The sequence below is a fragment of the Carettochelys insculpta genome, chromosome 11, assembly GCF_033958435.1.
Source record: "Carettochelys insculpta isolate YL-2023 chromosome 11, ASM3395843v1, whole genome shotgun sequence".
Taxonomy (NCBI): domain Eukaryota; kingdom Metazoa; phylum Chordata; order Testudines; family Carettochelyidae; genus Carettochelys; species Carettochelys insculpta.
The window spans coordinates 2,299,758-2,327,511 of record NC_134147.1 but is presented as its reverse complement, the minus strand read 5'-3'; the positions used below and the strand labels follow the sequence as shown (position 1 = coordinate 2,327,511).

The 27,754-nt window shown below is 48.0% G+C and overlaps 1 protein-coding gene across 2 annotated transcripts in view; it reads left to right on the top strand.

Annotated features, from left to right (window-relative positions):
- CACNA2D2 (calcium voltage-gated channel auxiliary subunit alpha2delta 2) overlaps positions 1–27,754 on the top strand; it is a 521,624-nt gene that overhangs the window by 143,055 nt on the left and 350,815 nt on the right. For both annotated transcript variants that reach the window (XM_075005174.1, XM_075005172.1), the window contains exon 3: positions 25,431–25,547. In XM_075005174.1, coding sequence (XP_074861275.1) covers positions 25,431–25,547 — 117 coding nt within the window. The remainder of the gene's footprint in view (positions 1–25,430; positions 25,548–27,754) is intronic.

Sequence of the window (27,754 nt, the reverse complement as noted above, 5' to 3'; positions counted from 1 at the left end):
TTGTTTTTTGTGTATTTTTCTACTCAGATTTTATTAACTCTGATTGGAGAAGCCAAAAAAAAAAGAGCAGGGAGGAATCCAACTATAAAATTCTCATCAGCTTGATGATCTGTCCCAGCTGGGAATTACCAGGCATTATGTTGGCTTAGTTCATTAGTAGCAATATAAAAAGCATAAAAAAGGGATATCACTACTGAGAACATTTAATTCCTGGAAACGAGCTGATTTTTATAATGTCATATGAGCTCCTTTGAGTGTAAATTATTCTTGGAACATCCCAGCAGCGGCCCTGGAAAGAAAGAGCAAGAAAGAGGAGTAGTGGTTTGTTTGTCAGCTGGAGCTACGTTGACGGAGGAGGCGGCACTAGAATTTGCCTGTCATTTGAGTTGTAGTGAGGGTTTGAAGATACAGGGTTACCAGTGTCTTGTAGCTCTATCTCATGGAGTAGTAAACTGCATCAAGGCCAATGCTTGTAGATGTAAAACAAGATGTAGGAGTGAACCACTTTGCACCAGGGAACTGGGCAAATGGGTGGAAACAGATATCTGCTGCCCTAATGGTTCCACACCTAATAAGTTTTATATTTGTGATTTTCCTCCCTGCACTTATTCCCATTCACAAGCTCTTCAGCTTCTCAGATAACAGATCTGAAAGCTCCCAGAACATGTGTCTTGCTGAAAACACAGCTAAGCCGTGCATGCCATATTTTCTGAAAGGAAGCACTGGGATAGGGCAGCATTACCTTGCTGTGTTACAGTAGCATTGAGGAACTTAGCACTGAGCTGCATCTACAGCGCAATGGGCAACCTAGGCTAGCAAGTGGGCCATGAGTAGCCCTCCATCTCAGTGGACCACAAGGCACTTGTAAGCAAGACGGTCCCCCTGAACAGCGTAGTTCTGCTAACTGCGCTTGTGTACTTAGAATTTGCAGTGTGTGTCGACTGAACTGCAGCAGCGCTTTGATTACATGTGGAGAGAGCGCGCGGTTCTCATGGTCAATAATGAGTGTGATCAGCATGCACCTCACTTCACATGCCCTTGCTTCATGTGCATATCACTCTAGTGATACCTGTAGAAAGGAAACTGTTCAGATGGAAGCAGCAGAATCTGGCAATTCTGTCCATGAGCAGCAGTAAACACAATGTCTAGCAGACTGCACATAGAACCCTGATGGGACATATGTGTCCCTCAGGCCCCAGGTTGCCCACCACTAATATACAGTCTGTCTTTCCAGGTCCTCACGGTTGGCCGTCATCATAGTATCTGCCCATCTAACTGCTGTAGAGTAGCTTCAGTTTTCCACAGTGTGGTGAATGTAACCTTCTTTCTCTGTCTCCTTTTTGGACCTTCTGTGAACCTGTATGGATTTCTGCTTGTGGATTTGTTATTTATAACTATTCCTCAGGGAGTTTACACCAACTGTGCTCAGCCTATGTGATGGTTATGAATTGTTCACTTCAACTATGTGCTATCTGAGGTGTGTAATTGGTCACCTAAGATGTATGCCACTGTTTCTGCTTCTTGGTTGGCTGAGAAGCTTTTTAAATGGCACAGTGGTAAACAGCATATATTGAGCAGTGACTGATGAAGAATACGCTTTCTGACACAATTTTTTGACAAATAATTGGTGCTAGTGTCTTGGGATTCTCATTAATCATCTGAGTACTCTGACATATTTGTTTGTTTAGCATATTAGTTATCCCTCTGCGCTAGTATAGAGTTGGGCGCAAAGTCAGCCTTGTTATTTGTGCTTACAAAACTGCAAATTTGTTTCTTCTGTTCGAGCAGCTAAACTCTGCTCTGCTACTGCCCCTGTATCATGCAGTCTTCAGGGATCAGGCACAGCAGCAATACCTTTGTTGGAGTCTATTACAGAATCCAGAGTGCTAAGATATGACTGGTAGCGATGCCGTGTTAGAGTGTAGAGGTGAAAACCACTGTTAGGGTCATGTGTGTGCAGCACAGAAGCTAGAATCTACATTCTGAACAACGTACTCCAGTACATCTGGCAGAATCAGATGGCATGGAGAAACCATGGCACCCTTCCTGGAAAGCAGTATTATTTTTAGAAGGAGAGTTTTTAAACGGTATTAAAAAAGAGAATGAAAAGAGCCTGCTACGTCACCGTTGGTTTTTAGCTTAATCATCTCATGCATGAAAGAACTCGTAACCAGATTTCCTTTAAAGCACTTGAAACTTGCTGAGGCTTAGGCTGTTGCTGCTGCTGTTTCGAGTAATACTAATTAACATTCTCAGCAAAGGAAAAAAGAGTGGGAAGGGGAAGAGCTTGTGAACTTCAGAGGCTGCTTTGCTTTTTGGGCACTGTTTATTTAGGGAGTTTATTTTACCTGTGTGTATTTGTGTGTGTGTGTGTGTGTGTGTGTGTGTTGGTTTAGCGCTCTACAAGACTGGCATTTGGGCATGCTTATTCTCATGCTCATGTGCCTTTGGGGTTGTGTATGGATTAGTGTGTGTGTGAGTGCATGCACACATTCACGTGTGCACATGTATGGTATACATGCTGCGTGTGTATCTGAAGGCAGGTATTTGTGTGTTTTTTTACAAAAGAATAAAGCAAGTGACAAGGCTGGTCTATGCTACAAGTTTCCCATCCCCTTGATGACAAATGAGTGGGAATGAAATTATAAACTGGTAACATACTATCAAGAAGGAGTAATTTCTGTCCATGATTACCTTTTGTGCTGGAACAGCTGGAGGCTATCCTGTACTGTATATGAGATCTGATGTGTTCTCAGGCATTTTCTTAAAAAGAGTTCATCCAGCACCCACTCTCTCCTGATCCTGTGTTACATTAGAGCCAAGAGATGAGGGTCTGAGGAGTATCCTGTACTGCTTGGAAAGTATGGGCAGAGATCTGTTGGTATTACATGAGTCTGACTTGAAACATACAAGTGTTTTTGGTTCCTCTGCTATTACCTTTAATGTACCTAGTCTCTTAACTCTGGAGGCGTAGAATATTGTTATTACTTTGCACTTGCTTAGCCACTTCTATCCATGGCTTCCAAAGGTAGGTCAGTATCATCAATTGGAAAACTCCTGTAAAGAAGCTATGACTTGTGAATGGTCCAGCTGCCATTTGGTTGCAGAATAGGAGGAGGAGAGTCCAGGTCTCCTAGCTCCTCTCTATATATCTACCTTAACTACTGAAAGCTCCCTACTTGTGTTTGGAGTTGGGTTAAGTGCTAAAGGAAGTTAGCTCCGGGCAGGAGTGGAATAGCACTTGGTGTTACGTGCAAGTATCAAAATACCTCAGCAGAGTTGTGTGGAGAGCCCAATACTAGAATAACAGCTGGGATTGCAGCTCAAGACTGAGGTGCATTGTGCATATCTTTTTTTGGGGGGATGGCAGGCTACAATAGAAGAGAATGCTGGGTTGGGAGGCATGGGGGCTGTGGGGAGACTGAGGGAACAGATGATGGATGCATGGATGGAGCGGAGTAAAGAAGCACTTGTGAAACAGAAGCAAGTGCTACAACCAAGAAGGAGGATCATTGGTTCCGTGTTGCTCTGTGTCCAACTGAAAACCATTTGCAAACCTCACTGGACTGCAGGATGTTAAATGCAATGGGGACTCCTGGTCTGGTTTCTTTTTACACCTTTGGAAATGTACATTCGGGGTCTTTGTAATCTGTACAAATGGTGTGAGGGTGACTAGAACTAATCCTAGTCGTGTCCTCATCCTATTGTTTGTGAGGCCAGGCAGAGAAGGGTTGCTTACACAGCACATGTGATATGTGCCTCTGCAAAGCTGTGGGCTTACGCCAGCTCAGTTTGGGTAAGGGGAGAAACTCCACCAATAGCAAACTCACTGCTCAATGTATGGCATAAGTGAATAAATATGTTGCATCACTTGTACAGACGTGAGAGATCCTCAGCAAACCTGGAGTGTCTCCCAGGTATCGGGGTGCTTCTCATTCTAAGAGACAGATTGGCCTCGGTCTGTGCAGCCCACAAGTCATCCCTATGTATCAGTCTCTTGGAATTGACCTGTGATGAGGTTAATGCTATTGCTAGTAAGGCCACGCTAAGAAGCTCATTAGTTATGCCCCTCACCTGGCAGGCGATTAGCTACTTACCTCATGGCTAGGGCTGTTTAGGGAGCTGAGGACAGACCCACGAGAGAGGCACTAGGGTGTTTCCTTCCTAGGATGGGCTAGGAAATGAGACAGAAGCCCCAGAGAGGTGAAAGGGTAGTTTAAGTGGTACTTGGACTACTAGTGGGGCAGATCCTGGGGGCCCAGGTACCCTGACAAGGTGAGGAATTGAAGCTGATCCTAAAAGGGTGGTGGACGTTCAACTTTGAGTCAAGCCCAGGTGGAGCAAAGAGCAGCTGATTTATGACCCTTTGAAGGGGACTGAGCTGTTGTGTGCTTTGGCTGGAGGTCTGAGCCACAGAAGACCCAATGAGAGGGAGCCTGGAGATGAGATCAGCTGCATCTGGTAGTCGTGGCTAAGAGAGTGGCCTCACGGGGTGAGAGAAGCAAAATCCTCAAGCCATGTCCAGGCAGGAGGGGGAACCTAGAGGCAAAGATGCATGTTGACATGCCCATTAGGAGTTCATTGTGTGGTAGCTCACAGTGCACAAGCAAATGAAGGCCAAGTAGACGGCTTTGTCTTCAATTGATCTTAATGTTCCCCTGCCCCCATCCCCCCACAAAAAAAATAAAAAAGTTCTCGCTGTGAAATCCTAAATGGAGACAAAGTGCTGACTGTGTTTACTGTGAGCCCTGGTTACTCCCAGATGCCCCCAAATATACCTCACAGAATAACTGGAGTGCCATGTCCTCACTCACCTCTCCCAGGACAGAGAAGGCGTAATAGTTACCCTGCAGTAACAACACACCCTGCTTGTCAGAGAAGAGTTGCAGTGTTATCTGACCTGGGGTTGTCCTGTAGGGCTTGAGGCAATGCAGAGCAGCCTCCCACCTAAGCCGTCCTGACACAGCAGAGTCCCAGTCCATGTGGAGAAGCTGGAAGGCAAGGAAAGTATTGTGAAGCTCAGCCTTGACCTTTCTGTGTACCTACACCCACTCTCACTGCCAAGGAAGCTCTGTGACACCTATGCCAAGCCCCATAAGGGTCTGCTGCAGGGGAGGGCTGGCCATTTGTGTTTGGCATAGATACAGCTAAACAAGGGGGCTAATTGAAGCTTGAGGCCTTCAAGGGAGATGGTGATTTGCTGCTCAGCTAAGAAGTCCCCAACGTATTTTACTCTTTAATTTGAAGGGTTTCCTCAGCATGCTGTCAGGGTTGCAATGTGATAGCTGCACCTGCATTTCCTTGGGAGGCTCTGTGCTAACAATTTGTATGAGTAAAGAGCACTGAGCAGTATCTCCATAGCAGTGGAGAGGTACCTTCAGCGGGGTCTTGACTGAGGGCTGTGATTTTTTTTTTCCTGGTGTAACTAACCTATCTAGTTTGTGACAGCACGGGTCCAGGCGGTAGACGAGTTCGGACATATCGCAGAGGGATGCTGTTTTAATCTGGTAACACACACTCCGTGATAGTGGTGGTCTACATCTACTAGCCCTGTTATTGTTGTGAGATCCAGTGCATCTCAGTTCTGACCTGTAACATGCTGAGCTAATCCAGTCCTGTGATCCCACAGGGCTTTGTCTGTGTGCCCCAATCATGTCCCACAGTCCTCCTCACCTGCTTTTCCAGCCCTCCTGCTCTTCCAGGGCCCTTTAGACATGGCTTGCTGCAATCTCTGCTATCCCAGCATTGGGGTCTCACCCAGTTTTTTCTGTGTACCTCACTGCTTGCTTATGGACCTCACCAGCCCATATTGTTTCTGGGCATCTTGTGATTAAAGACTTCTATCATTGTCAAATGCCTTAGTAACTGGGGTGATGCTTCTAAACAGTTCATTTTTCTCTTGTGATCTTCATCATAACTTGTGCCCAGCCCTCCAGAGAGATGCAAATGCCCCAGGTGTCTGAACTGCCCCTGGCAAGGTGACCTAGACCACTCAGAGCTTTCATAGAAGTAAATCCTTTATTTACCATTTCTGTAAGGTAGAAAAACAAACATGAGAAAAATGTAGCTGATTAATTTAAAAAACCGTTATAGAGCTTTAATAAGTTCTGAGTTGTTAATGGGAGCATTGCCTCTTGGTGTGGTTCCAAAGTATTCTGGTGACAGCCTAGTTGCTGTCTCTTTATGGGTTGCTTACAGACTGCATGTTCGATGGGAACAGTACTAATGAGACAATCCCTACAAGATTTCCCTCCAGCACCAACACACTTGTCATTAGGGTGGATAGAATCAATGATTTTTATTTTAAAAAATCAGATTTCTTAATTGAAATCAGATTTTTAAAAAAAATCATCAATAACATACTCAATTTCTCATTGAAAAATAAGTTATAATTAAATCTCATCACAAGCATGCTACACATACACTTACAGTCTCACAGAAATAATAAATGACTCTAGTTGATCCAGCCTGACTACCAGCTCTTGCTTCTTCAAAGCTGTGGGCTTTCAATTTCAGTTTCTCAGCAGGTTAAGAAAGTAAAGTGCGAAGAAAGACAAGCTGGACAGGATTGTTTTTGTTTTGTGCTTTTGAGGTGGGGAACCTTGGTGAAGCACAGCAGAAGAGTTAAGACATTCTCTTAAGACAGAGAGAATATCTAAAAGAGGATGGAGGCAGCATAGAAAGGAACAGTGAAGTGGACTGGAAAGAAAAAGGGAAGACCTAATTCAGCACGCACACAGCTTCCTATATTCCCCCTTACTTTTGTCTCAGGAAAACTGTTATGACTTTGGGGGTAAAAGAGACCCTAACTGGGAATCTTTTGAAGCAATTCATTCCCTGGATGAAAAAGGTAAATATACCAAGTGTGAGCAGTACAAGAAGATGATACAGGGCGTAGCTGCGAGGATGAAACATTGTAAGGAAATCTTCTTATTGTTTGAAAATGATGTGGATGAAGATGTAGATATGGCTGAGCGGATCAGCTGGTTAGTAGCTATAATAATTCACTTTCCAATGCATCATTCTTCTAGACTCTCTTTGTGCCTTTTGGTGTAAGTGTGACTTGACAAGTAGATTCCCAAGCTATTTGCTGTTTGGATATTGCTAGAAAAAACAGTTTAGTTTAGCTAATCCTTACGGCTTGTCTAATTAGTTAACTAGATTTAGAAGCTATCAATCAAGTATACAGTACAGAAAGCAGCAATAAGAGAAATCTAGAGTTGCCAGTTGCCAGAGTATTTCATTATTATAAAATTATAGTATATTATTTTATATGACGTAATACAAGCCCTTTATTTTGGAACATCATGGCCACAGACCATAACTGTGATCCTATAAGTCTATTCCCTATTTTACTTCAGCATAATTCAGCTTTTCCGAGGGAACCCCATTTTACACTCAAAAACCAGAAGTGCCAGTGAGTTCAATGGGGTTTACTCCAAAATCAGATGTCCTCTAAGCATAGTCAGTCTTGTCCTGGATAAAATGACTGCAATTGATGTTCTGAAGACAATGGGCAGGCAACATTCTGTCCAGCAGTTGAGCTTGGTTTGTTAGCTTATAAATGAAGGGCTACTGGCTAATGCTTGGTGGTGGATGAAGGTAGGACATAGATAGCAGAAAGAGTCACAAGTTCAGTGAGGCTTCTTTAGAAGTAAAGAACTGAATAAATGAACATCTTTGATAAAATGTGGCCAACTTTCCTGATTTTTTTTAAATGGAGAGTCTCACAGTATTCACTGCTTTTCTGAAAGCCTCAGCTCCTGAAGCTAGGAAATAATGGGAAAATCTCAGCTTGTGTGTTTAAAAAAAAAGACATCTAGCTCTTGTGGTTATGAGAGATTGAAAACATGATCTCTGTCTCTAAAACCAGAAAGCAAATAACAAGAGCCCCCCCCCCCATTTTTCTGAAGAAGCTCAAGATTTTGAACCAATCTCATTATTTGTTTTGGGGCCCAACTCTGTTAACATTGCTGGTAGCCTGTCCCCACTGGTCCACATTTGGTTCTTTCTTGCTCCAGTGTAGCCTCAGAGTAACTATGCTCATGGTGATACCCTGGATTTGCATTTATTCTAATGGGGAGCAGAATTGGTCCCATAGTGCCTGTAAAAAGAATGGAAAATAACAGGACTGGGCAAGGAATTCTCTCTGTGGTAAAAGGAGAGTCTAAACAAATAAGTTCACATCAGAGCGTTAATGAGGCCCATGTAGTAGAGCCCTTCCCACAAACCAGAGATGTTCTTTTGGCATTGAAGAGAGACCTCTCATGGGAAAGAGCCCCAGTTATTTATTTTAGAACCAGCATAGTCTATAGTCTCATGATAAGGACCTGCATGTTCCTGGGCTGCTTATTTAAAAATAGGGTCATCCAATACAAAACAACAAAAGGGTGCTTCTTCTGGGAGGGGGAAACAGTTTTTTTCCTAGCAGCAGCTGCTTCCCCTTGCTTGCAGACTAACCCTTTTATAGAGGCTTTGGACAGTTAGGTGTCTTGCCTCCTTTTTGTGAGCTCCTCAGGGTACTCATCTGGGGTTTATCTTCCCAATACTCTTATCCATGCTGCCTTTCCCCGTTTGTTGTTAGTCAAACTGAAGCAATGAGGAGCCATGTGTGTGAGGGAAGGGATCCCTTTGGGGCGCTGGAGGGTCTTTCCCAGCCACACTATAAACTGTCTTTCCAGTGTCTCACCTTGGGAGGGAGCTCCTCAGGTGGGCTGTGCAGTAAGTTAAAAGCAGGGCCAGAGCGGAAAGAAGGTAAAGTGGTAAAGGCTACAGAAAGGAAAATTGAGGGTTAAAATCTAAGGCAGTGGGAGGGGAGCCACATAACCACACACTGGGGAGAGCTGGGGAAGCACAGAAGTTGCCCACCTCAATGGCCGTGTCTACACAGAAAAAACTTTGAAATGGCCATGATAATGGCCAAATCGAATAATACTAATGAGGCGCTGAAATGAATATTCAGCACCTCATTAGCATGCCGCCAGTGGGAGTGCTGTGTTTTGCTCACCCGTGGCTCATCTGCATGGGGGTCCTTTTCGAAAGGACCCTGCAAACATCGAAATCCCCTTACTCCTATCAGCTGGAGAAGGGAGTGGAAGCCTATGAGGCATGGGAATTATGGGCAGCGAATAGCTGTGTCTACACGTGCATGCTACTTCGAAGTAGCGGCACTAACTTCGAAATAGCGCCCGTCGTGGCTACACGTGTCGGGCGCTATTTCGAAGTTAACTTCGACGTTAGGCGGCAAGACGTCGAAGTCGCTAACCTCATGAGGGGATCGGAATAGCGCCCTACTTCGACGTTCAACGTCGAAGTAGGGACCGTGTAGACGATCCGCGTCCCGCAACGTCGAAATTGTGGGGTCCTCCATGGCAGCCATCAGCTGGGGGGTTGAGAGACGCTGTCTCTCCAGCCCGTGCGGGGCTCTATGGTCACCGTGTGCAGCAGCCCTTAGCCCAGGGCTTCTGGCTGCTGCTGCTGCAGCGGGGGATTCATGCTGCATGCACAGAGTCTGCAACTCGTTGTCGGCTCTGTGGATCTTGTGGTGTTTAGTGCAAGTGTGTCTGGGAGGGGCCCTTTAAGGGAGCAGCTGGCTGTTGAGTCTGCCGTGTGACCCTGTCTGCAGCTGTGCCTGGCACCCTTATTTCGATGTGTGCTACTGTGGCGTGTAGACGTTCCCTCGCTGCGCCTATGTCGATGTGGTGCTGCGCAACGTCGATGTTGAACATCGACGTTGCCAGCCCTGGAGGACGTGTAGACGTTATTCATCGAAATAGCCTATTTCGATGTCGCCACATCGAAATAGGCTACTTCGATGTAGGCTTCACGTGTAGACGTAGCCAATAACAGCTTCAGCAGGTGTGGAATAAGGGGATTTTGATGTTTGCAGGGTCCTTTCAAAAAGGACCCCCCATGTAGGCGAACCACGGGTGAGCGAAACATGGCACTTTTGAAGTGTCACGGCTGGTGGCATGCTAATGAGGCACTGAATATTCATGTCGGCACCTCATTAGTATTCTTTGATTTGACCATCAGCATGGCCATTTCCAAGTTTTTTTCTAAGTGTAGATGTAGCCGATGTGTTGGCTTTGTTTAAGCCAACACCATGTACCTTACTGCACTTCTCTGTCTCCCACTCCTGGTTTACTTGATCCACACGCCTGCTGAAGCTGTCATTCCCTGCCCAAATTTCCCATGCCTCATAGGCTTCCACTCCCCTCTCTGGCATTTACTAATTCCATATCTGACCTAAATTGCCCCCATGACTTCCCTTCTGTTCTGCTCCCCACACTTGCTTTCTTTCCCCTCTTTCCTACTTCCCTGTGTGGTCTTAGCTTCCTGACTGGGAGCGCTTGACTTAGGTCAGGGATACACACTTAATATCCCACTATACTGTCAAGTAATTCAAACAGCTATTCCCTGGAATGTTCTGATTTAAAAATAGATAAACATGGAAATAAACAGCTAAGGGCAGGCAGATCCATTTTCAAATGTGCCCATTCTGTCTCTTAAATACACATGAAAGTAAAAAGTGTCCTCAGGCCTGTTAGAAAATCTAACCTGATTACAAATACAAAAACTAGACTAGCTCGGTACTTTCTGCAGTAGAGTTTCTCTGTGCCCACAAGCTGTCATGGTTTAATGGTGGGTGTTGAATCCAACATAGGTGACATGGTTCCTGGTCCTGCATGGTTACTGGAATAGATTTAATCCTTGTTTGCTGGTTGACTTTGCTTATATTAACACAATCGACTGCAGCTATCTCAGTCTAAGCCACGTTAGTGTCCCTCTGACTTGTTGCATTGCTTTAACTCCCCTGCCCCCCCTCCGCCCCTCATATCTTTCTGGACAGGTTAGCACACAGGTTTTACGCTGTGATAACTTCCATTATCTCTCTGTGGAGCCGCCCAACCCAAAGGAGTAACTGTAATGGCATCTTAGTCAAGATCTATGTTCCTGAATTGCTGTGGGAACATGGCCCTCTGATCACTTGACCGAGAGCACCATGGCAAGTGCTGGCCTGTCCAAGGATGTTGGCTGCTGCTGATGTCTGGGGCTTGGCACGGGGTCCCTGCCAAGGGAGTGTGTGTAACTGGAGCTAATACCATGTAGCCCTTAGTTGCCTTCCAGTGGTGAGGTCACGTGTGGCAGTCTGAGTCCCCTGCTGCCTTGGCGCTAGCAGATCCAGGGGTCACTGGGTTGACCTCTACTTACTTGTGATTGTGGAACAGTTCTGCAGACTCATGTGAAAGAAGAGTGCATACCTTGACCTCTGGCAGATGGTTTACAATGCTTTGCCTTGTGATACAGAGGCTACTCGCTGGTTACAGGACCTGAACATTGAGTTCTATGCACTTGGAGAGGGTCACGGATTCAATTCCTGCTGCATGAGAAATTAGCTGGAGAAGGGAGAGTGTGTGTCCATAGGACCATTTGTGGCCATGGGGAGAAGCTGCTGTAGGAGACATTCCAACCTTCCCATGGGGAGGAGGGGCTGCCTTCTCCTTCCTCTTGTCCCATGTAGTCTGACTGCCTTTTGGTGGGCTGCTTCATTAGGGAATCAGGTTTTTGTGTTCTACAGTTTATTGCCTTTGTTGTATCCAGCTGTCCCTGAGGAGCAGCTTGTCTGCATGCTTCCCTCTTTACCTCTCCTGTTGCAAAGAACTGCTTGGACAGCTGCTTTTTTATTGCTAAATAGGTAGCAGGAGCGAATGTGGCAGGAAAGCTGCTTGTCTGGCAGGAGAGGGAGGTGGGGTTTTAAACTGTCAGGCTTTCTCCTTCCTTCATTATCCCTTGTGCACTTTCCACTGCTGCAGGAACAAGGGTTCTTACTGAGGGCATGCTGGAGGTTTGGGGGGACGGGAAAGGAGAGGGTGACTGCAGGTGCCCCCTCCTGACTGGCTTCCTCTTGGCAGTCAGATCCTGAGTCAGCAAACCATGTGCCTCTATCTAAAATCAGCTTATTGCTCCCCCTGGAGATCAGAGAGGAGCTGGTATCTGAGGGCAGCAACATCAAGGGCTGGCAGGCTCACTGTGCTCCTGCAGTTCAGAGTGATAATGGTTCTGATCCAGTTGCCTGTAAGGAACAGCAGGCGCATGGGGTGGGAAGGGGTGGGGGCGATGTGTTCTGTCCCAATCAGGCTACAGTTCTGTAATTCCCTTGCTGTTGCTTCTCTTCTCCTGCCTTTCCTTCTTGTCTCACTTTTCTACTCGTTGCCTCCATTGCCTGCCCTTTACAGCCTCTTCTACAGTAGCCCCACTTGGAAGGGTTGCTTAGCCTCCTCCTCTGCAGTGATGTATGATATCCTCCATGAAACGTGCTGCAGACAGCGCAAATTGTCCTGACGTGCTGACAGCAAGGCTGGTGTCATTCTTATCACTGCCTGCTTGATTATCCCTGATGCTACACAGAAGCTGACATCCTGTTAATGTAATATAGACACCACAGTGATTATAATCGTAGCATGAAATATAAGCACCAGATGATGAAATTTAAGAACAGGAAGTACATCAGGGGAGTGAGTGTGAGATGAGAATCTGGCTCTTTATGCCTCTGCTTGCAGCACTGAGCAGTTGCCAAGTTCAGGGAGGATCTGAACGGTGCAGGTCTGATCCAGGTACTGTGTGTGTTTCTCAGTGTGGAATATCTCTTTGGGCTTCTCTTAACTACTGATGTTGCCTAGTAACTTTTTTACTAGGCTGTCTCTATGCCCACCCCTGCTATTTTTTAAAAGAGCTCCCAGAGTTTGGGCAGACCTGCTCCCTAGCTCTGGAGTTCTCAGCCTTTTGCTCCCATTGGAATGACCACCATCCCATTGGAATGACCACTCTGGGAGCCGTGGTCAGACCAGGAGATAGCCCACCCTAATGTCTTTAAACACTGTGTCTTTTTGTAAAAACAAGAAATGCTGGGATCTTTGCATTTGCCTTCTGGGTTTAGAGCGATCTCACGTTTTTTTCTTGGCAAGGAAGCAGGCTAGATTCTCCCCATTTAAAAAACACATCTAAAGCTGAGATTTTCACAAACTCCTGGGACTCCAGCAGCTGAGGCTTTAGAAAAAACATGCAAATATCACAAGACTCATGATAAAATGCCAGTTGTCAACTCTGCAGTTCTAAGTGCCTCATGAATGGTGTGAGTGTTGAGCACTGGCAAGTCTTAGCTACCTATGAGAGCTGGGCTGCTCTCTGCGTGCGACCCTAGGTGGGCAGCCCTTGGTGTGAGCTGGAGGACAAGGAAGCTGAAGGGGTGCTGGTGCAGCAGTTGTCATCCTGCTCTCCACAGAGGCCAAGTTAGTGATGGTTCTGACCAGGACAGGCCTGACCAAGGGTGCCTCAAGATCCCCTCTTACCGCTCTCCCACAGAGCAGTGTTAGCAGTGTGAGAAGCCATTGCTTGCATGCTGCCTTGCCTTGGCAGGCTAGCCTCAGTGTGCAAGAGGTTAGCCTTAATTTTCTTTCCTTTCCCCTGAGCACCTGAGCTAGGAGCAGGGCCCTCAGCTTCACTCTGTGCTGCAGTGCAACTGGCTTGAGGTCCCAGGCCCAATCCCTTGCACAGTGAAGATGGACAGCTCGCTGCTGATGTGGGATTAAGGAGATGGTTCTGTTGCTTACAACTCCTGGGAGCAAAAAGAGCCCAGAAGAGAGGGGGCAGAGCTGCCCAGGAGCCTACAGCCAGATGTTTCAGATGGGGAGGAGTCCAACATTGAGCTGCTAGTCTCTTTCTGATCTCTCTTACACCCACAATAATATGTCGGTCCAGTAGAATTCCCTCCCTTTTCCCCTCTCCCCCCACCCACCCACCCAATCTCAAATCTATTGCTGATTCATCCTGGGAAAGATCATAGCTGCTCCCAAGGTCTTGAAAAGACCAGAGAATCCGGAGTAGGTGCAGCATTGTGTTTTGTGAATAATAGCTGGGTGCAGGAAAGACAGCGTGAACCTTGTATGTATCAAGGAGGATTTATTAATTAGGGCCAAAGATACATGACTGGAATTTGGGGGCAACCTGACCAAGGTCTGCTCTTGCCACCTGCCTGTGCCCTCCCCCTCTTCTTGGTGCCCCATGAAAAGCTGGGACAAGGCTGCTTTTCAACCCCTCCCCTGTATGCCTGGGTTTTTTACTTTTTTTGTTTGTGGTTTTGTTTTGTTTTTTGTTGCGGTACTTAGGTCCCAGGGTTTTGAACATTAAGGACTGCAACTTTACAATGAGAGTATGTGTAACTTTTGCGTTCCAGCTGTAAACATGACACCAGAAAACATCCAGGGAGCTTTGTGCTCATGCTGTTGGTACAGCATTCATTCAGGCCTCAGCAAGAGCAGGCGTGTGAGGAAGCAATTGTTTTTTTGGTGGCTGGTGTCCCTCACTGCTCTCAGTGAACGCCACTAGCTCTAACCTCCTGCTCCCCTAGTGCACCAGAGATTTTCAGAACCAAGTCAGAGTGTGCAAAGAGGGAGAGATGGGCTTGCTTTTGGTTGGATTCTCACCGTTACTCATGGGGGAGGTGTTCTGACTTGTTCGCTCTGTTGTACCTTGAACAGTTGTAGCGCTGGTGCAGTGTTTGTGTGTCTTCCTTTCCCAGTGTAGCGGTTGTCTTCTATGGTGGCGGTGCTGGTCACACTGCAATTTTTTTTTTTTTGCAGTATTGTGTTGGGTGTGGTGTGGAAGAGAATTGCACTGTGTGGGAGGAGCTTGCCCTGTAGATGCTTCAGAGCCCCTGACAACTTAATAGAGTGGGGAATCTGTTCCAAATTTCAGTGTCTCTGTTTCCACCCTGTCTTTAGCTTTAGCCTGGACAATGAAAAGTCTGGGAGCTCCCCAACCCCCTCTGCCACAACTGGTCTCATCCCACACATGCCTTTGCAGGATAAGGTGAAATGCTCAGTAGTTCCTCAGTAGGTATTCAGGGCTGTCAGTTCACTGGCTTTCCAACAGGGCAGGAAAGAAAGCCTGGCATACAGACATACCTCTGTGGGCCTGAATCTGTTTGTTTTCACCAGCAAAGCATGGTTGGTTGGGTGTGAAATCTCCAGTGAGTGTCTACTGCCACAGTGGTTTTCCTCTTTAGTTGTTGACTGACCAGTGCCTGCCCCGGCTGGCTTTATGAGGTGCCAAACTGCGATGTCAGTAGCTCAGTTCTGCCTGCTGTTCAGGTTTAAAGTATATGACGGGCAACTTCATCTTGCAGACTCAGCTGGATGCTTTTTCCTTCACCCTGTGCCAGCGTGTGGTGTGGTGGTGCCATGGTCTGTGCTGGAGTGATGTGATCTATTCACCTGGTATCCCTCCCTGGCTGCGGTGAGGCTTTGACCCCGTTTGTGAAGAATTTTCGATGACAGGTGGTAGAGAAGGCAGAGCATTAGTCCACTTACATTGCAGTGAAGCTTTTTCCCCCTTACCTTAATTCCTCACCTGTGTGTATATGCCACTTGAGCAGGCTGTGGGGAAACTCCCAGCATTGCCTGGGAGATGGCCAAGTTGGTCCAATAGAGCTGTTCCACTTGTAATGTATGTGATTTTCTAATGGACTCTTTCTTGAAGTCCACCCCTTATTAAACATACAATTACAGCATCCTGCACCACAGGTTCCCCAGGGATGTCACAAGCAGGTACTGGGGAGCATGACCATCCTTTGTGTGTGCCAGACTCAGAACTGGAGCTGGGTTATGTCTGGATGGGAGAAGATTCCAAGGGGTCTCGTGATGGAAAAGGTGGAAAGACATGGCTTTATGCAAACAGTGAGAGACTGCATCACTGTGCCTTGTGGTAGTTAGTACGGTAATCCAGTCCATTACTGTAGAGCACGTTTGAGTATTTCAAAGTAGCTTCCCGTAGTGTCTGACAGCCAAGCTGCCCACTTGGAGATGAGTAGGCCAAGAACTGATGGCAGCAGAATATCCAGGGTTGCCAGGGGAATGTTGCTCTATCACGGAAGCTCAGATTGGCACAGGAAGCTTTGTAACAGAACTGAGAAGGGAATAGCTGTCAGCTTCAGTGTGGCACAGTCCTAACTTCTATGGTGCTTTGTACTTTCAGAGCATTCTGTGCTAAATAATGCTCCCCACATCCTCAGTGAGCTAGGCCATTACAATGTATTTTTCACCAGTGTCATTCTGAGAAAAGTCTGGGCACTGATTTGGCTGAAATTTTCCAGAGCTGTTCAGCTCGAGGCATGTAACATTTCAGCCCAACCAATTAAAGTTGGGCTAAGTTATATACATATGAAAATTAGGTCTTATGATGGGAAGTGTTGGTTAACCTTAGTAGGGAGCAATGTTACCACCCCACCTGTGTGTTTATTTTGTTGGTCTTGCACTCTTTGAATTTTAATGTTCTTGTTAACCTGGATAAACGGATGGCCAAAAAGCCTCCATAGGCCTATTGCTGCGGAGGCTGTGTGATTGATGGGGGTTGGTGAGCATAGCCTGGTTTTATTATCCCCACACACCCTCCCCGCCATGGGCAGGCACAGTATCTGGCTGTAACCAATGGGAGCTGATTTGCTGTTTCGTAATAAGAAAACATGAATGTCAGGATGCCCTCTTTAGCCAAAGCTTTCTCCTTGAAGATTGCTCCTCTTCTTTTGCTTCCCTAATTGCTGCTGCTCAGCTGGAGGTAGTGTGCCTTCAAATCATATTATTTTGTTATGCTGTTAGTTACCAAAGGAAGAAAGGGAGCAAGGAAGAATATAATTTATGTTCAATTTCCCATCTTTAACCCATTCTGTGGTGGGATGAGGCTCTTTTGCAGAGTAACATCCATTGCTATCAGCAGCACACACCTTCCAGCCTGCTGGGACTCAGCTGTGCAACAAGGACCTGAAAAGAGGGGCGCTCACAGATTATTTGTGCGGGATACTTAAAATGTCTGTGGGATGCCACCTATTATTGCAACTAATTCTCTGTGACCCCACCCCCCGTGTCCATGAATCTTTATTTCCGATGTCAGTTATTTCCAACAATAGAAGCTGTGGGGCCACCAGATCACTGTGGAACATGAGGTTCTTGCTCGAGTGTCCCTGTGGGTGCTCCACAATAGGTGTCGGGCTCGTCCCGGCGCCGCAGATCGGATCTTTCCAGCAGTTTCTGCCGGACCGCGCATGTGCCGGCGCGCACCCTCCCCTGCACGCTCCTGGCCACATGCACGATCTGGTCCCCGCCAGTTCCTTCTTAACCGCCATTGGCTGCAGACGGAATCTGCTCAGGCTGCGGCCAGAGTCAGCGTATTTAGAGTTTTTCAGAGTTTTAGAGTTTTCTTTCAGAGTTCTTAGTTAAATTGTTTGTTTCTTTATTGCAAATAAATAAATAAATAAATAAATAAATAAATAATATATATATATATATATATATATATATATATATATATATAAGTAGAAAGTCTTAGTAACGATCTCGCTCCCCCAGACATCGGGGGTATGCACCTCGAGAGTGGTCCAGGTCTCCATCCCAGGAACCATGCCCATGCTGCCACGGTCGTCCTTATCATGCTGGGCATAGACACCACAGGCATACACCCAGGGGCAGGTCCCCCTCGACCGCCCAGTGCCCCCGCGGGCACTCACGGACAGGGACGGAAACACAGCTGTCTCAAGGGGAGCTGATTTTGGAACCCCGAGATTTTCCCTCGCAAGCCTCTAGTGAGAGGGTGTACCACCGGCAGCAGGACCCTGAGAGTTCAAGGGAGGTCTACCCTAGTGGTTCGTCCTTGTCCTCCTGCGACGAGGCTACGGCCCCCGGGGATGTTGCCCCCCCGGACGACCTCAAACAGTTTCAGGAGCTGTTTAAAAGGGTGGCTTTCACGCAAGGCATCCAAACAGCAGAGGTGCAGGAGAAGCACCACAAGCTCCTCAAAAACCTGAGGCCTCCAGCCTCGTCCAAAATTGCTATCCCGCTCGACGAAGCAATCATGGAGTCTGCTACCACCATATGGCAGACCCCGGCTTCCATTCCACCTATAAACAAGAGGGCGGATAAGAAATACTTCGTCCCGGCGAAGGGCATGGAGTTTCTGTTTAGTCACCCACAATCAAATTCTATGGTGGTAGAATCGTCTCAGCAGAGATCGAAGACTTCCCAGTACAAAGCGGGGGGAACGGACAGAGCTGCCAAGAAGCTAGAGCTATTTGGCAGAAAGGTATACTCCTCCTCCACCCTGCTGCTGAGAATGGCTAATTATACAGCACATCTAGCGAACCACAATTTCGACAATTACTCCAGGCTTACTTCTCTCATGGATTCGCTTCCAGAAGATAAGAAGCCAGTGCTGAAGGCCATCGTGCAAGAGGGCTATGCAGCCTCAAGGACGGGAGTCCAGATCGCCCTGGACGTAGAGGATACGGCGGCACGCTCAACAGCTACGGCAGTGGTCATGCGCAGGGAATCCTGGCTCCAGACATCGGGTATCCCGAGGGATCTGCAGGCAAAAATTGTCGATCTCCCTTTCAACACGCAGAAGTTGTTTGCAGAGTCAACTGATTCGGTCCTTCATTCCAGTAAAGACTCAAGAGCCACACTCAGAACCCTGTGTATTTATACCCCTCCATACAGAAAGAAAAAGTATTACCCTCAACAACGGCGATACCCGTACCAACCTCAGCATGCTCAGTACCAACGGGGCTACGACCAAGGGCGGCATCAACAGCAACAACAGTATAGAACTCCTAGGCGACGTTCCCAACAAGGCTGTGAATCCTCGGGGCAGGCCCAAAGGCATCAAGTTTGACGGAGAGGTCGAGGGCTGCACTATTACTACCATCGCACAGTGTCATCCACAATTAATGTTCCATCATCGCCTCCGACCGTTCCACTCACAATGGCAAAAGATCACCACAGACAAGTGGGTACTAGAGATCATAGCCACGGGTTACGTGATCCCCTTTCAGTCGCTCCCACCGCCAAGACCTCCGCCCAGGCCTCATCTCAGGGATGCCTCCCACGAGGCAAAACTCAAGCGCGAGGTGGACCACCTGATGCTTATAGGGGCGGTCGAAAGAGTGCCGGAGCGACTTCAAGGGAAAGGGTTTTATTCACGATACTTCCTCACAGAGAAGAAAACAAGAGGCTGGAGGCCCATCTTAGATCTTTGAGGCCTCAACCGGTACTTGCGCAAACAACGCTTTCGGATGATCACAGTCGCCTCTATACTCACGGCACTGGACGATGGAGATTGGTTTGCAGCCCTCGACTTACAAGATGCGTATTTTCATATAACGATCCACCCGGCTCACAGACGTTTTCTCCGGTTTATGGTCGGCAAAGAACATTTCCAATACAAGGTTCTGCCATTCAGCCTCTCCTCGGCCCCCAGAGTCTTTACCAAGACCCTGGCAGTGGTGTCAGCCTACCTGAACAGATGGGGGTATTTATATTCCCATATCTGGACGACTGCCTACTGAAAGGGGCCTCGAAGGCGAAGGTACTACGCATGATACGCGTAACAGCAAACACGTTCTCTTCGCTGGGCCTGGTCATCAACCTTGTGAAGTCAAAGATCGACCCCACACAGGACATAGAGTTCATAGGGGCACGCATAAATTCTGTCACAACAAGGGTTTATCTACCCGACGCCTGCTTTCGTGCCATCGGTTCCGTGGTACAAGTCATTACATACAGCCCCACGGTGCCGGTTTTAACCTGCTTGCAGCTGCTCGGCCACATGGCAACGGCAACGTTCGTGGTACAGAACGCCAGATTGCATATGCACAACCTACAGCATTGGCTGGCGAGCGTTTACAAGCCGGCGTCCCATACCGTCCGCAGGGTGGTGTCACCCATGACAGAGGTGCGCAGATCCCTGCAATGGTGGGTAAACCCCAAGAACATGCTAACAGGGGTACCCTTTCACCAACCACAAATCTCTATTTTTCTCACCACCAACGCCTCCCACATAGGGTGGGGAGCACATATTGGCGAAAAGGTGATGCAAGGACTGTGGTCCCCTACGGAACAGTCACTGCATATAAATATACTGGAGCTCAGAGCAGTGTTCAACGCCTGCGAACACTTTCAAGACCACATACAAGGCAAGGTAGTCGGGATCAATACAGACAATATCTCCACCATGTTTTATATAAATCGACAAGGTGGAGCTAGATCCCGTGCCTTATGTGCGGAAGCAGTCCGGCTGTGGAACTGGTGCATCACCAACAATATAACGTTGAAAGCCTTGTACTTACCAGGAGCTCCCAACGTGAAGGCAGACCAGCTGAGCAGGCACTTTGCACTCACACACGAGTGGCAGATCAGCTCCGATCTGCTACGACCGATTTTTCAGGCATTGGGGTTTCCCCAGATAGACCTGTTTGCCACTCAGCACAACAAGAAGTGCCCCCAATACTGCTCAAGGGCAGGACTGGGGCGGGGGTCCCTGGGGGACGTGTTCGTGATTTCGTGGAAGGTCCCACTGCTTTACACGTTCCCCCCCATGGTGCTCATCCACAAGGTCCTACAGAAAGCCAGGAGGGAGAGAGCCGGCATGATCCTAGTGGTCCCCACATGGGATCGACAGCAATGGTTCCCCTTGCTTCTCCGCATGTCAGATCGTCCACTGCTTCCCCTTCCGGTAGCGCCGGACCTGCTCACGCAGGCCCAGGGGTCCATAGTGCATCCACACCCCCGAGGCCTGCGCCTACAAGCATGGTTAATCCATGGCTCAGCTCCCTAGAAAGTACATGTACGGCGGGAGTACAACAAGTCCTGGAAAGTAGCCGAAGGATCTCCACCAGGAAGACCTACAAGCAGAAATGGACTCGATTCACTGCATGGTGTTCCACCAAGCAGTTAGCTCCCCTTGAAGTGCCTATACCTGTCATACTAGAATACTTACTGGACCTCAAGAGAGGCGGGCTCTCCCTCTCCTCATTGAAGGTCCATCTCGCCGCAATATCGGCTTTTCGGCGTGAAGAGGAAGGGCCCACGGTGTTTGCCCATCCTATTGTTACCAGGTTGCTGAAGGGGCTGGTAAACCTGTACCCCCCTCGGAAACCGCTTCCACCATCGTGGAGCTTGGACCTGGTGCTCAGCGCGCTAACGGGACCACCCTTTGAACCTTTAGCCACGGTTTCCCTGCGTCTCCTTACGATAAAGACAACCTTCCTTCTTGCAATCACGTCAGCTCGCAGGGTGAGTGAGCTCACAGCAGTTAATGCAACGCCACCCTGCACGGTATTCTCAAAGGAGGCGGTAACCTTACGGCTGCACCCAGCCTTTGTTCCGAAAGTTTCTTCAAAGTTCCATCTTAACGAACCTATAGTTTTACCCTCGTTTTACCCGAAGCCTCATAGCTCCAACAAGGAGGCACGCCTGTACCTCCTGGACGTGAGGAGGGCGTTGGCCTTCTACATAGACAGAACTAAGTCCTTCCGGAAAACGGACAGACTCTTAGTCTCTCTCGCTCCCAGGTCAAAAGGAGAAGGTCTCTCCTCACAGAGAATCTCGAAGCGCATTGTGTCCTGCATAAAGATGTGCTGCGAACTTCGAAAGACTCCTTTACTGGCCCCGCCTAGGGCTCATTCCACCCGGGCGGTGGCGGCATCAACAGCCTTTTTCAAGGGCATCGCGCTAAAAGACATCTGCAGAGCGGCGGCCTGGTCATCCTGTGACACCTTCGCCAAGCATTATGCCCTACACCGGGTATTCCAAGAGGATACCCGCCTCTCGACAGCGGTCCTTTTGGGGGCAAGCTGCACATAACCCGATTACCCACCTCCTTTCTTGGGTTACTGCTGGGTAGTCACCTATCGTGGAGCACCCACGGGGACACTCGAGGAAGAAAGAGAAGTTACTCACCGTAGTAATGATGGTTCTTCGAGATGTGTCCCCGTAGGTGCTCCACCACCCGCCCATCCTCCCCGCTTCGGATCTCTGTTTGGTGTTTTTCAGAAGCATCCGAGGCAGTTGGTCAAGGAACTGGCGGGGACCGGACCGTGCACGTGGCCAGGAGCGCGTAGGGGACTGGCGCGGGCCGGCACATGCGCGGGCTGGCAGAAACTGCTGGAAAGTTTCCGATCTGCGGCGCCGGGGCGAGCCCGACACCTATCATGGAGCACCCACGGGGACACATCTCGAAGAACCATCATTACTACGGTGAGCAACTTCTCTTTATATGGAGGTAAAAAGAGTGGGTTCTTTTGTAATGAAGGGCAGCTGAGAGGCATGGTCTTAGAGAAACCGCTAGCTCTGAGGCCTAAGTTTCTAGGGTGATTCCTTTCTGTCTTTCCTGAGAATCATGCGGCTCTTCCTCCTGAAAGGGGAGAAGACCCAGTGAGGTGTGTCCTGACCTCCTGTGCTATTCCTCATGGGCATGTGTTTGAAATTGGTGCAGCAAACATATTGGCTCCCTGGCTCTCTGCTTTTTGGGATGCAGGAGAACACATCCCCTCCCTACACCTCTAAACCTGTAACATAGAGAAATTGACATGAACTCCCCATAGGCTTCAGAAGAGTAGAGTCTTGTAAATTTCAACATGCTGTTCCTGTTAGTTACAATGCAGCAGACTGGCACCTCTGAGTAGAAAGATTATTATCCTGTTGCATTTTCAGGGAAAGCTGGTGCCTAGGATAACTTGCTTAAAATTCTCACCTTTTGGAATGGATGATACTCTCACCACCACCACCACCACCACAAGTTCTGGGAGCAAGGCCCTGTTCTGAAGTGGTATTTTTAGATGGAAGGTCAACACACAGTGGCTGTTATCAGGATGACACCAGTAGCACAGAAGAAAGGAGGAATGAGGCACATTGGAAATGGCTTGTGTGGAGTGGCAATTACAGCAAAAGAAAATAAGACTGGAGCCTGTGAGCTAATCCTGGAGTTGCTCTGGAAAGGTGATGTAAGAGGAAAAGAACATCTTTTGCCTTAGCCTGAGAAAGCACCACATGCAGCCTTTGCTTCTGAAAGCATTTGTCTTGGCCACTCGGAGAAAGTGGGGGCTGGACCATGGAGCAATTCCGTTTTCAAACATTTTAAATTCACCCCCAGCTGCCCTCAAATTATCAGGTACTTGTCCACTGAGAAGCTGCTTCAAACTTATGCTCAGATTTTCAGGGAAAGGGTGGAGGGAGTGAAAATATCAAAGGATTTTTTCTGTAGGGTGGGTGTCTGCATCTTTCTGCTGAGCTGTTAGGGAGGAGTGCCCTGAATATCACCTCAATATATTTTGTGGTCTTCCCTCCTCCTAAACAATAGCATTGGGCATATTCCATTTCAGGAGTTGTCTCTGCATTAGGCTTGGTGCAGGAGCTGGGGTTTGTCCAATTAATTAAACTTGTTCTTTGCTTTCTGATGGTGGTGCTGGCATACAGGGCGGGAGAGAACATAGTACCAGTGAAAGGTGGTTAGCCTGGCTGCTCTGGTAGTTGATGATCTTGGTTACACACAAAGTGCTGCCAGAACAGTGGCAGCATGAGCTCCCTTCAGTCCACCCCCATCACTTCACAGAAGGACATAGCATTTGTCAGGCTGGACCAGGGCCCTGGGCTATCTGCTGGAATCCTGACCCCATCACTAAGTTCTGGGATGTGTAGCCCCAGATCACCTCACCCTGACATGCACCTCTCTAGTGGCGCAATGCAGTGTGTATGGAACACTGCCATCCTGTCCTCAGGGCGTGCCTTGATGCACCAGCCGTCATTGCCCGTATCTAGACCTGTATTAGCACAAATGCAGCTGGTGGTCTTAGTGTCATTCCTTGGATGGGTAAGTGAGAATGTCTGGCCCATCCAACTCTTCATCTTTTCACGGAGGCTGCTAACTCTGAGTCAAATCTGGTAAGTTTTGTGATGTGTGTGTTTTCTCTGCTGGGTAGGGACCTGGACTGAGACTCCCAGCATGTTGCATGCAAGCAACCATAGATATCTTGGGTGGATTACAGTAGTACTTAGATGTCCCTTCCAGGCCCATTGGGTAGATGGCCCATGGACACACAGTGAGGAACGATCCCTGCTTCAGAATTGCTGTTGCTACCGGTCACATCTAGATTTGCGTTGATGCCCTAAAGGCCAGGGCTCCATAGGATCATTTCTGTGGCACTCAAAGTGTGCCAGATGCTTTGCAGGCAGGTATGGAGACAGAACTGCCTTCCACAAAGAGCCTGCAATCAGATGCTGAACAGTGCACTTGAGCAATGATGCTGACTCTGTGGCCTGTGAACTGCCAGGATTCAGATTTGCTTGGGTGATTTTCTGCCATCTGGCCTTACATGCCTCTGATTGGAGATCTGGGGCTTATGAGCTTGTGGAAGAGAGCCTCACAAAAAGGGGCAAAAAGAGGTATGGCATGCTGTGGGAAGTGCAGAGGGCATTATACCATATGGGGGGACAGAGGGCAGTTATGTATCTGGCTTGGGCAGAGGCTAAGGCAATATGTGCTCTGATCAAAATGAAAGTCAGTTCCCTGTTGGCAGAGGCATTGCAAATGGTCAAACATGGAACAGCCATCAGCTGCAGTGGAGTTAGTCACCCCAAAGCTTGCTGGGATCTCCCATGATTCCTGCATAATTTAAGCACCTCTCTCCACTGTTCAGATGAATGGGATTTGTTGACTCTGAAACCTGATGCTGACCAGGTCAGTGCTATTATCAAGGAATCCACTGATTGTTCTAGCACCAGTGTTTGGCTGTTGGGACAGATCCATCCCCTGGTTCCACTGGAACCACAGTTGGGTTTCCGCAGAGCTGAAGGTGATTAGTGAGGATCCTTTCTGTCAGTGAAAGAGCAGGCTGCACAGGTAAGGCTGAAAGCTTTTGAAATCCAAATGAGTAGCTAATTGTGTTGGAACACTTTTTGCCTTCACCACAGGGCAGCTTCTCTCTCTCCCTTCTCCATTGCAGATTGTCCAGATTCCAGGTTTACTGGGGAAGTCTCAGGACGTAGCCCAGTTTCTGTCCAGTCTGGCTGGCTAACCTCCTCTGTGCCCCCTGCTAACTCAGCACTGGGTGGCCATGCTGTGCACCGTCTGCAGCCAGCCTGTGTGTCTGTTGAACTGTGGGCTCTGTGGGGGGTGGGCAGAAAGCACCTTGTGCATTCATCTGATTTGACAAATGAGATCTGGTGCATGGATTGTGACTGGGATCTGAGGATATCATTTAGACGATGAAAAATGAGTGAAAATATTGAAGCCTTGCCCACATTGCATTTTTGGGTCTCCAGAGAGATGGGTGACAATTTGCATTGGGATGTCTTGGCCTTGGGGGATGAGAAGCTCTAGATGTCTTTGCTGAGGAGGGGAGGAAGCTGGAAAGCCCCAGAGGAATGAGCTTTAGACTTTGCCCTTGTGCACACCTTTCTTGGATGCTAAGCCTCTGAATGTCCAAATCCCACAGCCCCTATCTTACCCATGGAGCAAAATCCCTTGGTACCAGAGGGCTGGGCTGTCTGTTTCTCGTGCCTCAGTGTAATGGTGACCATGTCTCTTGTTTTTATTTCCTTTACTAGATCTACAGTGACAACAGGAACCTGTTCGAGGTCAAGGAGAACATCCCCAAGAAATTAGTGGAGAAAGTGGCAGGAGACATTGAGAGCTTGTTAGCCAAGAAGGTCCGTGCTTTAAAGGTAAGGGATCTGCCTGATCCACTGATCTCTTTCTGTTATGTTTGGGGCCCACAGGAGGGATGAGGTTGTGATTTTAATGGCTACGAGTAGAGATGTGGGCTTCTGAACCTTGCCAGCATATTTACCCCAGCTACTGAATAGGGGAAAGTAACTCAGTTCCTTTAGCACAGCTTACAGCAAGTGTTACTGAGAGAGATTAGTTCCTCAAGGGGCTGCATCCTGAAAAGCTGGTATGCCTCTGTCCAACAGTCTGGATGGACAGTGTGCGTATCCTCTGATATAAAAGTGAGCGCTGTCCTCTTGGGCATCTGTGTTAAGTTCCCAATCTCCCTTCCCATTTCGTATCATTTTCTCTGAGTGAGCACATTTCATTAGTGCCAGAGCATGATAACCTGATTGCACTACCATGTTATTAAGGGTTGGCCTTCTTTGTGATTGCGTTGAGCATCTGAAGTTTTTGTGCTGCTCTCAGTGAGGTTAGCTGAGGAAACGAGGATTTTTCACTTTGTGAAACACAGTGAGCTTGTGGCTGGCTGTAGTGGAGAAGATGTTTCATTTACTGGATCTCTTGCTTCCCTAGAGTGTTTGATTTCATGGGACTCTGGGTGGTGAAGTTTTCCACCTGGGAGTGTAGTTCAAGTGGCAATGTCGGCCTAACGGCATGCAGCTGAGTTAACCAGGGACGATGGATGAGGTGTCATGTAAGGATGTGCGAGTACACCACAAAAGCTACTCTCCATCTCTGACTGGACGGCAAGCACAGACCAGGGCATAGCTGCTTGGAGCAGGCTTTCATGGCTATATTATATAATGTTAAATACAAACTCTCTGTACCTTAATAAGAGAACAAAAGACGGGCTGATCCCAGACCGTGGAACAAATTCCCACAGCAACTAAGAACCATCTCAAATACTTTTTTTAATTTGTTTGCATTCATTCCCTGTGACACAGGTAGCATCCCAGTCTTTTCACCTCTGTCTGTCTCATGCTGCGTCTCTTGCTCCATTTGGGACCTCACCACCTTCTGCTCAAAGTGCAATGCATGTTTCTAAACCTGTGTGGATGTTAGTCCTAATGCTTAATGCACTGATGGAAGGTGCTCCAATCCTACTGTGGGAGTGCAGAATAAGAGTAGACTAGAATAGAACTCCACAGGGAACTGCTTATCACAGGGAGTGGTCCTGCTAACCTGGCAGCATGGTGTAAGGATATTTGTGGGGTCAGTCACTGCCTCCCTCCTGTCCCCTGTTCTGGTTCACAGGCAGGTCTGTTGCTAAGGTCAGAGTAGGAGTGGTGTCAGATGGATTTAACATCAGTTGTCTTCATGCTTGATTCAGTCTCTGGGTTTTAGGTGGCATTGGCCAGTCTGTGATAAGAGACCTCATTTCATCATCTTGGCATTGTGAGGTGACTCTCATCTAACCAGTGCTGTGAGAGTCTGGCTTTGTTGGATTACAAACTGTGATTTGAACGGGTCTTCCAAAGCACAAGCTTTCAGAAAGAGACCCTGGATGGGTTATCTGTCTTCAAGCCAGACTGATTGTCCATACAACTTGTTATAAAATTTTTAGATGCTCCTGGTCTCTTGTCCCAGATTGTTGATAGGCTGTGTAATCTAGAGATGGGGGAACTGATAGGCTTCTCCAGTGCTTCTCCCTGCCAATGCAGGACTGTACAGTGCCAAGCAGGCTGGGGTCTAAGTCACAGCGCTCCTACTACTTCCTTTGAGACCACGGTAAGGTCTCCTGCCAGTATAATGCCATCCACACCCCTGACTGCCAAATGTTTTGCTGACGGAAGCACTAGTCGTGTGAACAAATAGCTTCTCTCTCCCAGGAAGTTTTTCCTCCTCTCCAGGCTGCATTTTCCTCTGCCTCAGCTCTCCTTCCAGTTGCATCATCTGTAAGACATTCCCCTTCCCCCTCGTGACTCATGGGAGCGATGATGATTTTCCCCTACATGATTTGGTCAGCGACTGAGTCAAGTGTGACTGACGTGTACCAGTAAAAGTGGGAGGAGGCATTGGGCCTTAAGTAGCACAGCTTTTGTGGCATCCAGGTGCTTCCACCACTGGAAAAGTAGTTCCTCCCCTCTCCATATTGTTGCTATAGGAGGTGTGGGGCATCTGTCGGTGAGCTGGGGGAAGGTACTAGCTAGCCTTTCAGAACACTGTGCAGAGGCACTGTACAGGAGTCACATTCAAATTA